Source organism: Dama dama, chromosome 15 (assembly GCF_033118175.1).
Source record: "Dama dama isolate Ldn47 chromosome 15, ASM3311817v1, whole genome shotgun sequence".
In the NCBI taxonomy this organism is placed as follows: domain Eukaryota; kingdom Metazoa; phylum Chordata; class Mammalia; order Artiodactyla; family Cervidae; genus Dama; species Dama dama.
Window position 1 is genome coordinate 66027828 of NC_083695.1, and position 12939 is coordinate 66040766.

General features: G+C 38.7%; 1 protein-coding gene across 5 annotated transcripts in view; it reads left to right on the forward strand.

Annotated features, from left to right (window-relative positions):
- The window catches only part of R3HCC1L (R3H domain and coiled-coil containing 1 like), a 65460-nt gene extending 53819 nt beyond the window's left edge, over window positions 1–11641 (forward strand). For all 5 annotated transcript variants that reach the window (XM_061162334.1, XM_061162331.1, XM_061162333.1 and 2 more), the window contains 4 exons: window positions 1226–1296; window positions 2157–2252; window positions 2760–2900; window positions 10832–11641. In XM_061162334.1, the coding sequence (XP_061018317.1) occupies window positions 1226–1296; window positions 2157–2252; window positions 2760–2900; window positions 10832–10899 (376 nt within the window). In that variant the 3' untranslated portion in view covers window positions 10900–11641. The remainder of the gene's footprint in view (window positions 1–1225; window positions 1297–2156; window positions 2253–2759; window positions 2901–10831) is intronic.
- Window positions 11642–12939: the final 1298 nt, after the last annotated feature.

A 12939-nucleotide genomic window follows, 5' to 3' on the forward strand; every position in this document is an offset into this window, starting at 1 on the left:
CAAACCCAAAAATATTTTCAAAAGGGGAGAAGCATTTTAAAGGGTTATAAACTTCTGAAGTCTAAAAGGCCTTCTAGAGCCCATCTAAGCTTTTTACCATCTTTTGTCAGCTATTGTATAATATAGACTTCTACTGTGGAACTTTCTCATAGTTTTCAACTCCTGTGGTCATTTTATGCCATGGATGAACTTACTTTTACATCAGGAAATTGTCTAACTAGCCTTCAAAGCCTCTTGATTCCTTTTTCTTTCAAAGGAAATTTTTTCTTGACTAGTTGTTAAAGGGAAAAGATACTTTAGCAGTTGTCTTTTTTTTGTTCTTTATAGTGCTTTATTTAAAAAAAAAAAAAAAAGAAAGAAAGAAAAGGTCATGGTGCAAAAGCCTGTGAGTCAAACACCAGAGTCAACTTCCTATTTTAATCACATCTTCATTAATATTAATCATCTTCCTGATGAATATTATTATTAATAAAAAATAATGGGCACCATTGGTTTATTAAATGTCCACTAAGTGCTCAACATCGTGCCCTTTGCCTTGTCATGGATTATCTCATTTCCATTTTCACAGCAACTCTGTTAGGAAGGAATTCAACCCATTTTTTACAGATGAGCAAACCTGGCTTACAGAGAGATTAAACCAGCCCCTGGCCTCAAGGTGGCAGAACCTGAATTTTACTTTCTTACTTCCCTTCTCCAACTGGAAAAAAAGATTAGGTCAGCCTCCCTGATAATAGTTGTCTCTTTTTTCTCTTATTTGATTGATTTTGTTTTGAATGACCCGTCTCCCTCTTCCTCTCTGTCTCTAGTCTCTGCCCTTGAGCCTACATTTACATTAAATCCAAGTGACCTTCCCTACCCACCTCCTCCTCCCCTGATTCTTCTTTTCCTCTTATGCTTGCTTTCTCCAGTCCCCTAAAAACATCTCTTGTAAATAGTGTGATAAATACTTTACCTCCCCAGGGAACATGTGTGGATTAATTAGTTGATGTCTATAAAATGGCTGACAACGTAAAATCCTCCCAGGTAGTTCTTTATGATGGTGTTATTGCTTTTAAAATTCAGTGGCTTCTGTTCTCCAGGCCGTTTTGTTTGTCATTAGCCCCACTCCACCCATGCGCTTGTTGTGTTTCTCTCATCATGGAATGCTTTATGAGATACTATTTGAAAGATGTTTTTTAAAAGTAAGTTTTATTTTAAGGAATAAAATTCTTTTATTTTGTTGCAGAAAGAAAGGATTTGATATTAAATGGGTGGACGATACACATGCCCTAGGAGTATTCTCCAGTCCCATTACAGGTATTCACCCAGTGGATTTCACTGTGTTTATTGTCCATTTTCTTCTGCTTCTTTTCCTTATTTGCTTTCTGTTCCAGCCACCTGGCATTTTATTCAGTCACTACAGATAAATGACAGAGGGTTTTTGAGGCAGGTTACTTTGGTGCTCCCCCTTCTCCCTTTTTACCCTAATCCAGTGGTATTTGGAGAGATAGTCAGCTTTTCGTTATTTGCTACATAACTGTCAGTTATGATAGTGCATAAACAGGTAGAGATTTAAAAAGCCAGTATGAGTAAATGTTAACATGTGTGTGGTTCTGCCCCCAGCCCCACTGACAGATGAATTTGCAGTAGCCCTTTAACCTGTCCAGTGATCATTTGTAATACATACTTTTCGAGTGTATGATTTGGCCTCTTCATCGGCATCAAGATAGATCTGATGCAGAGACTTTCAGACAAATCAGAGATGTTGATTCCTGTTCGATTCATCTAAAATAAGGGTCTGCAAACTTATTTTATAAAGAGCCAGATAGTGGATATTTTAGGATATAAGGTTTCTGCTGCTGAGGAAAGACAGCATCACTCGACACTGTGCAAACGAAGGAGCGTGGCTCTGTTGCGGTAAAACTTTACAAAAACGGGGTGATTGGCTGGATTGGGTCACAAAACCATAGTTTACTAATCCCCATTTTAAAATAATCACTGCCGAGTTGTTCCTTATGGATTTTCTAGAGCTGACCATTTCTTTTGCCCATGATGAAAAAATAAAGGACAACATCTAGGAAATACTTTCTAAGAACTAGCCTTAACTATATATATATATTTTGCATCACTCATCTTCATGTTTTCTACTTCTTTATATATATTTATTCTTTTTGCAGCCCGTGATGCTCTTGGTAGTAAACATACCATGGTGAAGATCCGGCCCTTGTCACAGGCCACAAGAGCAGCCAAGGCCAAAGCTAGAGCTTACGCTGGTAAGCCTATAATCTCAGGAGCTTTTTCTTATTGATAGTCATATTCTTGTTTTTTTTTTTCCCAGCACTTGTATAGCATCCAGAGTTCTAAAGACATAACACTTTTATTTTTAGTGTTAAAAGAAATATTTTTAAGGAAAAGGGAAAAGAGAAAAGGCTCTGTTGGAAATATAGCTTTGGAGAAGCCACTTGGAGGGAGTGGGGAATGTGAACTGCAGGCACTGCAGTCACCATTTTCTGATGACAGCCTTATCCAGTTTACCTCTGTGGTTAGCAGTTTGATAGAGTCACTGTAGGAAATTGTGTTAATACAGATAATGAAGGCAGGGTTGTTTGTGCTTTGCCGTGTTAATTTCCTCTGATCTTCATCTATCAGGCTTGTATTAATTACTGCTGATGCAGCCCTTGTTAGTCTATTTTGTATGTTAATTACTGAGTTAAATCACTTGGAGCTAGAATGCTTTCTCTTCCTTACTCCCTCCTGCTCCCTCCTTTTCTCCCATTCAGAGTTTCTCCAGCCAGCAAAGGAGCGTCCTGAGACTTCAGCAGCCCTAGCCAGAAGGCTAGTCATCAGTGCCCTTGGGGTTCGAAGTAAGCAGAGCAAAACTGAACGGGAAGCAGAGCTTAAGAAACTGCGAGAAGCCCGAGGTGAGTTGAAGCTGATGGCACTCTTCTTTAGTTCCTTTAGAGCTCACTATAAAGCATGTGTTTAAAAAAAAAAATGAAGCTCATTCCATATTGTCATTTCCATTTCCTCAAAGCCTCCCACATATATTGAAGTTGTTTTCCTGACTTATATTTAGGAGGAAGACATGTTGGAATATGCCTGCCTGTCCCACACAGCAGGGTATCCTACTCCATGCTCCTTTGTTGTTTTCCAAAGATAGGTTCAGTCTTTTTAGCTCATCCACGGCTGTTTCTGTAGTTCTTGCTCCCAACTCTCAGAAAAATTTTCCTATGAAGACATAGTAATCTCCCAGGCAGAAAACAGTATTTGCTGTGGTTTTACTGGGCCGTGATTGCCATGATTTTATCAAATGGTTTAGATCTTAGAAGATAAATTAAGGAAAAGCCAGCAACTGACATTGGTGATGATAACTCTAGGATGTAATTTTTTTCTTTAAAGACAGTCCTGAGTGGCTCCACTAGAGCACATCTAGGTTAGCCTAATCTTACTATTTTCCAGTACTTAGGAGTTCTCAGAAAATATTTCAACTGATCCACAAGCAGGGTTTTTCTTTCCATATAGTTTGTAGTTGAGGTTAAATGTCTCTCTCCTCTTTATAGGCTATTGACTTGTATGTAAAGGCTTGGGACTCCCATTGCACTTAAGTACTTTTTATCAAACTTCAGACTATAAACAGTCTGATTGCCTTAGTCCATGATCTGTGGAATCTGAAGGCAGTTTATTCTGAAAATTCCACTTACTGAAAAGTAGCTTCATTTTTCCATTAAATGAATTGAAGTTTCAAACTCCTTGTTTATTGCCGGTCTAACAAGGCCATTAATACTTCCTGTCCACTCTGCTTTGGTGATAGCAGGCAGCTTGCAGACTCTCAGCTGCACTGGCCAGATAACCAGTGACAGAGTATGTCATGGCAGGTGCTAGAGTTTCAGAGTTGAACCCAACTAATTTTTTGAAACCTTAATGATTATAATGAGGCAGTTTTGATTTTTCCCATGCATTCTTGACTCAAAGGCTTCCTTGAGATTATAGAAACAGGGGAAGATCCCTCTGGTTTTTATATGTGGCACTGTCAGAACTAGATTAAAGTGGAATGTGTAGCATCCTTAACCCTTTATTAATTGGTTATCTTAGAGGAAAATGATTTCTCTGTCATAACCACAGTGATCTCAGAAAGTCAGTAGCGGGTAATAACTGTGGTATGTATAAAAGGAGATGTGATTCTTTTTGCAGTGTATCATGCTTCCCTTTGAGTATAATGTCACCTGTATTTCGACAGGTACTGCAACAATAGTTTTGTGTGGTTATCACCTGTATACCCCACTGTTTCTCTGGAGGGCCATTGTCATACAGGCGCACTTGAATTTATTTTAAGTGCCCAGCTATACAAAGGACATTTCAGTGATGCAGTTAAAAATGAGGCTTTTGGCTAAGTGGGTACCCTGGTACATACTTTTTTAAAGAAGCCTTTTGTTGTGATAAATTTCTCCTATCCATTGGTGCTAAAACTATACAGGTTATAGAGGACTCTTCCCTTATTGTGTTTTAGAACTCTCTCATTCTTTATATCTGAGAAAATGCCTATGGAAAATTCCAATATAGCTTTCTGGCTGCTTAGGCATTAAGCATATACTCTAATAATTGCCTGCATGGAACCTAAAACTGCTCACTTAAAAGATTTTTTTTCTGTGAAATGAAAAGTACTGTTTTAGATATTAAATAGAACAGATATTTTTGTCCCAAATCTTCCACTGGAGGGAAGGCTGTCAGTACAGCACAAGAAATAACATTATAAAGACTTTGGAATCAGACTGCCTGGGTCTGTATCTAAGCTCTACCATTTACTGGCTGTGTCACCTTGGGCAAATTACTTACTCTCTGGAGGCCTCTGTTTCCTCATCCATAAAATGGAAATCAAGTGAGATAATCCACAAAAGGTCCTTAGTCATTTTCAAAACCCATAGGAATGCTCTCCTTCCTGTTTCTCTAGGCCTATAGTAGGTATAGAGTAAACAGGCCCATGATAGATAAATGTTAGCTGCTGCTGTTTTTAGTAATAGTAGCAATATCATTTTATGGGGAGTCCAGCACATATTTTTTTCTTGTTATTGATCTTTTTGTTTTAAGTTGCCTCTGATACTCTTATCAACTACATTTGGCATTCACTGAGTACCTGCCCCTGTGCAAGGCATTGTGCTCCCTAATTAGGAAGACTAGAGAGATGGCAGGATTTTGTTCCTCTCCTTAAGACCTACAATCTGGTAGAGATATCTGCCTTGAGTAAGAAAGAAAATATGAACCTGATATTTTAAGCAGTTGTTTCTTCTGTTCACTTCTGAAGATTGTAAGATTAAAAGCCAGGAAAAGGTTTTTGCAATTAAAAGGATTGAAGGAAGTTCCTGGCAGTATAACCTATTATGCTAACTCTTGATGGGAATGATATTATCTCTATTTTAGAGAGGTAAAATATCAATAAAATACCCAACTGGTAAATTGAGAGGTGGTATTGGAACCTAGGCCTCTCTAATTAAAACCCATGTTCCTTCTACAACATTGTATTCCCTTTTGAAGCAGTTTTGGGGTTAATTAACATTTTTTTTTCCCAGTAAAAAATTTTTTTAAGGTCTTCAGAAAATAAAATATGACAGGCTTCTTTTTAGTTATCTGTTCCAGTGGTTAAGAGCTTTTATCAGAAAATTCTTCGTTAGGTCTGACTGAAATCTATACAATAGTTTAAAAGTTTCTTCTTAGGTATTTACTGGAAATCAGAAGCATCTGGACACCATTCTGTTCTAACAGCTTTTAACTATAAAGATCAAGGGCAGATCATTTAGGAGTGAGAGGCTCGGTTTTGCCATTAACTAGCTGTGTAGCTGTGGGCAGGTCCCTGTGCCCCAGCTTCCCACACAGTGAAAGCAGTGCTTGACTCAACTAACCTTGGAGAATTCTTTGAGCAACATAAGTTAACATATATAAAAATGTTTAGAAAGGTGCTTTATGTATTTAGAATAATATTGTTTGTGTGACACTTGGGAAGTTAATATTCATTATAATAATACATGCCAGTAATGACAAATATGTACTGTGTGCTGTTGCTCCCCTTTCGTTATCCATAACAGACAGTGCTCATCAGTCATGACACTCTTTCTTGGTGACTTTTGACTTGACCATTTGCTAGTCGATCAGAATTAGTATGAAATCGAAATCTGTGTGCCATCCTGATACAGGTACTTTTATTATTAATACTAGGGCTTCCCAGGTGGTGCAGTGGTAAAGACTCAGCCTGCCAGTGCAGCAGACACAAGAGATGAGGGTTTGGTCTCTGGGTTGGGAAGATCCCCTGGAGTAGGAAATGACAACCTACTCCAGTATTCTTGCCTGAAAACTTCCATGGACAGAGGAACCAGTGGGTTACAGTCCATGGGGTTGCAAAGAGTGAGACATGACTGAGTGCATGTGTGCATGTGCGTGCATGCACACACGCACACACACACACACATTAATAATAATATGGAAGAAAACTCATAACCTCTCTTTTTCCCACTTCAAGAGTTCTGCTGTCTGGCACAGTGCTTGGTTTGTAAAGAGATCCTCAGCTACATATTCATTAACATGAATGACATTGGTTACTTTAGTTTTTCTTCATTAAGTCTTATTTCACTCATGATTCTACTCTGAACCCTTTCAAGTCCTCCATGATTTTCTTTATAAAACCAAGAGTTAAACATTGCATATGGAACCTTTCTAATTAATGAATTTGGAATTTGGGATTTTGAAGTATAAATACTTTCCTGATAACTTCCTCTACCCTACTTTGGTCTTCTTACCATATTATTGAGGAGTCTTTGTCTTAATCCTTAAAAAAAAGAAATTAAGAAAGTAATCTTGGAGAAGGGAAAGGCAAACCACTTCAGTATTCTTGCCTTGAGAACCCCATGAACAGTATGAAAGGCAAGACGTTAGGACAATGAAAGATGAACTCCAATATGCTACTGGAGATCAGTGGAGAAATAACTCCAGAAAGAATGAAGAGACGGAGCCAAAGCAAAAACAGCATCCAGTTGTGGATGTGATTGGTGATGGAAGTAAGTGCTATGCTGTGAAGAGCAATATTGCATAGGAACCTGGAATGTTAGGTCCATGAATCAAGGCAAATTGGAAGTGGTCAAGCAGGAGATGGCAAGAGTGAACACCGACATTTTAGGAATTGGTGAACTAAAATGGACTGGAATGGGTGAATTTAACTCAGATGGCCGTTATAGCTTCTACTGTGGGCAAGAATCCCTTAGAAGAAATGGAGTAGCCATAATGGTCAACAGAAGAGTCCAAAATGCAGTACTTGGATGCAGTCTCAAAAACGAAGAATGATCTCTGTCAGTGATCTTTTATCATTCACAGTAAATGATAAAGCCACATTTTAAAGTCCAAACTCAGGAATATATGTAAAATTTCCCCCTGTTCCACTTGTCAGAACACTTAATTCCCATCTAAAGTTGGAATCAGAGTTCTCAGAATAAGCTACTCTTATTTTAAAAGCTGGCTATAATTTTGTTTCATAACTGTGTGTCATTTTACTCTTGGGGGAGGATGATTAATTGGCTGGTTCTGAAAGGCCATCTTTTGGGGCACAGGCCTGAGAGGCAGAGTAAGTAAACAATAATTTAATCTCTTAGTTTGATTAATGAAATCACTAAGAACTTAAAAGTAAAATCATCTCTGTAGGATACCTAGTCAATTGTAATAAAAATCTAATCACAATCACTGCCTTCTGAAATCCTTTTTAGGAATTCCGTTATTCTGCCTTCAAGAACAGCACTGCATTGCTGACTTGTAGGCTAGGTCTTAACAGCATTTTCTTGGTGTCCTTTCTCCCTCTGTGTAAAAGTTCCCTTCATTTCCTGTCTTTTTCTTTGGGATGCAGTGTTTACCCATATTTTTGGTGTCACCTGCCTTTTAATAAACTTATATCTGTGGCCCTGATCAGAGATGAAAATGTTTGCAGACTGACTGACCTGTTTACCAATTATTGCTAAGTAAATAGCATGTATATACTTAATGTATTGATAATCATTCCACCCTCTAGAGTTAAATGCTCACTTAACATTTGTGTGAGGTAGACTCCTTCCCCGTGTATTAATGATCATATACTTACTTGGTAAGCCTGAAATCTAAAACTTGCTAAAATGCAGAGGTTATTTATATTAGCTCTCCTTGATCTACCAGGTCTGTCAATCCATAAAAGAAAGCAATTACATTAGTTTGACTAGACTTGTATTTCAAGTCTTCATGTTGATTTTTACTCTGTAGGTGGCTACAAGTAGATTTTGTGATGATTTTTCATTGTTTTCTTAGGTGTAGAAGTAAATTTTGAAGGTTTTAATTTCCATCTCTCTTCTTTATTGTTTTAAACATGACACCAAACTGGCCCCTTTTTCATCTTCACTTTCCATTTCCTCAGTGAGAACTCATTTAATATAATTGTTTCTGCCAATTTATTTATTATACTGAGAAATAAAAGTCTTCAGGGCTTTAGGTTAATCATTTCATACTAATATTCTCTTCTTCTTTAGTTCCATGCCCGCATGGCTGCGGTTGGTCTTTCTCTTAGTGTACTTTTTTAATTGGTGGAATTAAAGTTAATAGGAGCTTTTTTGAAAAATGCAGTCTATCAGCTATTATCTCCTTTAGTAAAAGGCAACATGTTTATTCTTTACTTTTCTGACCATATTTTTTTTTCACATTTTTTTCTTTTCTGTGTAAATATTTTCAGATCCTGTCTTCAGATGTCAGGGTAGTGGAAAGTATTCTGATTTTAAGAACCAAGGACCTGGGTTCCAGCTTCAGGTTTTCACTGATTATATAACTTTAGGCAAGTCACTTGACTCCTCCAAGCTTCTATTTCTCCTTTAAAATGAAGAAAATATATTTAGGTCTTATCCTAACCTGTATTTATGTATTCTGTTCATGTTCTGTATTTCTAAATTTAAGCCTCACATTTTTACTGTTTCTTTGTGCTTCTCAATTTGTCTCCCTATTCTTGCTGATTTTATCATATGGTTTACCACCAGAATTTCCTCTTATATTTACATATATTTGGTAATACAGATCTACAGTCTTTTGTTAGAAAGCGTTAGGATAGGAAATGTTTCAGAAATCTAAACTACTCCAATTTTAGAAAGATAGTATGTTTATCTTAATACCTGTTTCCTAACACTAAAATCAAATCCAATAGCATTAATATTTCTGTAACAGACTGACTAGTCACACCTGATGGCATATAAAGGCTATAAAGCATCCTCATGACCTTTCAGGTTGTAGTATAGTTAAAGGACTTTGGTCCCAAGCTTTTTAAAAAACCATTTTTTTTTCCAGTGCTACCTTGATTTTGAAATTGTGAATTATGGGCCAAAATTCTATTTTTCTACTGCTCCTGGATTTCCTTTCTTATAACATCCCACATTGCCATTCTGGTTTACCTCTCTGAGCTTATTAAAATATCTAAGTTCTAATAATTCACTTGTCTGGTTTCTTCACATCTTCTTGGAACCCAGACCAGTTTTTGTTTTTGTCCAGGGTTGCCTTGCCTTTAGATCCTAACTTTTCCCTGTTTTTAAGGATCAGAACCAGCATCGGCCAGATATCCTTAGAACTGTCTCCCTGGAGAATCCCAACCCAGTTTGAGCCTGCCTTGAAGCCGAGTCCAGGACTCTGAATTAACTAGCTTTCAGTTGGGAAGTTGCCTACCCCCATTTTTTGCCTCTTGTAATTTTGCTGCTATTTTCAGATAATGCCACAAGAGGGTGCCCAGATAGCAGCAAATTTCTCTTTCTCACATTTCCAAGTGCCAGTCAGCTTCCTTATCAAGTTCTTTGCCTTTAAAGTTGAGTCAAATACAGTATAAGAATTTTTGTAAGGTATTCTGCTAATTTGGAAAGATACATTAAAATAGCAAGTATTGATATGAACTCTAAACTCACTTTGATTTCTGTAATTCCCCTTGGTTCATGACTTGCAAAATCTTTTACAGACATTATCTGAAATAATTGCCCTTGGAAGGAAGCACTTAGGCTTAATTATCTACATTTTATAGTGTCAGGATCAATGACTGACTAGCCATGAAATTAGAACTGGTATTGTGGCACCTAGTGAAGCGCTTGGGTCACCAAACCGTGTATGGTATGCACTGTCTCAGGTCTTGGTGAAACGGTTAAATGGAAACCAAGCTTCTGTGTTAAAATTTGAAGATGGTTTGCCCAGATTTGTGCATTTTTTTGTTTTTAGAAATAGTTTTTATTTTCCCTTCATTATATGTGGTCTTTTTTCCATGTTGGAATTGGTATTCCAGAAGATTTCTGGCTCCTGAAAGTACTCTGAAAACATTAAAATTTGATTTTCCTGTGAAGTATTTTTTTGTATGATTGTAGTAGAGAGATATTACTAAAGCCCAGTGGCTACTGTTTGCATTGAGCAAGAAGGTAGAAAAAAAATATTAAAACATATTCTTGATCCCTTTTGAAATATTTATAAAATCAGTAGACTGGGAATAATGGCCAGTTTCATTGAAGCAGTAACGCAGTTGAGAAGGAGAACTAAAATAAATACCTTAATAGCAAGATAAGAATCTGGATCCTCCTAGGTTCTGACTTTTATTCCATATGCTTTTAATTTCTACTAGCCCCAGACCTTTCTCTCTTTATTGTATAGTAATGCTAACACTGTTTCAACTTACAAAGCACTTGGAAAGTTAAAAATATTAACTCTTGGAATCAGGTAAGAGAAAACCAGGGAATCCACCCATTTTCATGATTAAAATTTGCCTTGTAATTCAGATTAAGGGAAAGTTACTGGTTATGTGAAGTTATACTACTATTTTTAACACTGCTTTTATTTACAGAGAGAAAACGATTGGAAGCCAAGCAACGGGAAGCCATCTGGGAAGGCAGAGACCAGTCTGCAGTTTGAACATCACTTGATGAAAGGGATAATTCCAGGAATTCAGAAAGTACTTCCAGTTTTCAGAGGATTTTTCCAGACCTCTGTGTACATGCAGATGTGCGTGTTAATGAAAGAAAGAGATAAAGCGATCAAGACAAGGGCTGACTGGGTATAAGAAGAAGATCAACTCCTGTTTGTCTTCACTCCTACGTGCAGTTCTTTGGAATCGCCTTACTGTGTTGGACGTGGAAGGAAGCCATCAGCTTGGGAGAAACTTGGAGGATGTGACTTCCAAGAATCCTTTGGACAGGGCAAGCCATGCTTCCAAAATGTTTTACGTGAAAGCAAAATAGAGGATTCAAACCTGTGACGATGGGAGATTTAGGCCCTGCAAAGGCAAGGTGCTCTTAGTACCTCACAAAGCTGAGACCAGCAGTATTTCGGGGGGCAGATGAGGCAGGTGGGGGACAGAGGGGAGGGAGCCGCTAGTACAAAGAGGTGGACCGGTATCTGGTGTAGTTGATATTCACAGAATCTACACTGCCAGTTCCAGAACCCCAAAGGGGGTGAACTGCAGCAGGTGTAGGCATTTGGACTCCAGATCTTGTACTAAGTCGAGTGCCTGGGGCTGCCCCAGCTGCATGGCAGCCAGGGCCTTGCCAGCTTCATTCCTCATAGGAAGCTAGTCTTGGGAGCTGGGTGCCAGTTCCGGTTTTAACAGCACTATCATGTTATAAGAGGGAGACATTAAAGCCCATTTTGTGATATACATCACTCAGCTGTTGGTCTGTTTTGTCATTCCCACAAAGAAATGGGAGAGCAGTTCTCCCCTTATTTTCACCCCTGTAATGCTGTTGGGGATTCGGTGGGCCTGTTGGTTTAACTGAACCCTGTTGAGTAGACTGCTGGTCATCTGGTGCCCGAGAGTACACTATAGAAATACTCCCCTGGGATTGGTTTATAGCGGCTTCTCTCCCCTTCCTGTCCTCTTCACACATCCCCACCCCACCCTCCTGCTTTTGCCATTTCGTCCAGTCTGACATCCTGCAGAAGCCATCTGGCACACAGTGTGTTTTTGGTATGGTCTTCTCTGCCCGTGCCAGAGGCATTTGGCAAGCGACACCAGACCGTCCATTACAGTGAAGAGCAGCCAGAATCACACACACACCTCTGGGCACTGAGAGATTTCCTGAAAGACACGGACAAGCCAGAGCTGTCAGCTCAGGCTTTATCCTTCTCATATCTGCATTCTCAGTGTTTTGGGAAAGTAGTTCTACACTGAAGAGATGGTAGTGCTAGACGTTAAGATGCTGAGGTAGCAAGAAATAGTGTCTCATTGTGCTTTCAACGAGGGCAGCAGCCTCATTTTTGTATGATTCAGTGCCCATGACAATGATGGATTATTAGCATTGCCTCAAAGATGGTGGAGTGGAGCTCTGTCCAGACGTTCCTCAAATGACACTGGCCTTGGGGTCTCGATCCTGCTGCTATTCTGGTCTTAGAGCCCTCTTACAGTTCCTCAGCATTGTTTTTCTCATTCGTGGTCTGTTCTGAAACTGTCCCTTGTTCACATTCAGTACCTCCATTCCAAGTCTGGGGGAGTCATTAAGTCCTTCTCCCGACCCTCTGCCCCAGCACTGCTGAGGCCAGGGCCCCTCTCTTTGGTGTGGCCATACGGCTTGTGCTTCCTGTCTTCAGAGAACAGAGGCATGTCCATTTGAACACTGTGGCTGCATTTGAAAGAAAATGTAGGAAACTAGCCAGGTTTCATACTGAAACAGTGTACCTCTAAGGTATACCTTTGCTCTATTTTGATTCTTCAAGACTGAGAGTGACCTTGGACAGTAAAAAAAAAAAAAATAGTGATCATTCCTATCACTTGTCTTTGAGGTGCTTCCCCTTTCTGGCAGCATTTTGGCTTTTAAGGGCATTGTTAATGGTAACGTATAGTCCCCTATTTATTACTCTGTTTTCTTACAGAACTTGTAATTTCAAGACGTTACTTTTATCCTCATTCTAATGCTATGTACTTGGTGGCCAGTAACTTAAACTTTTTTTCCAAATAAT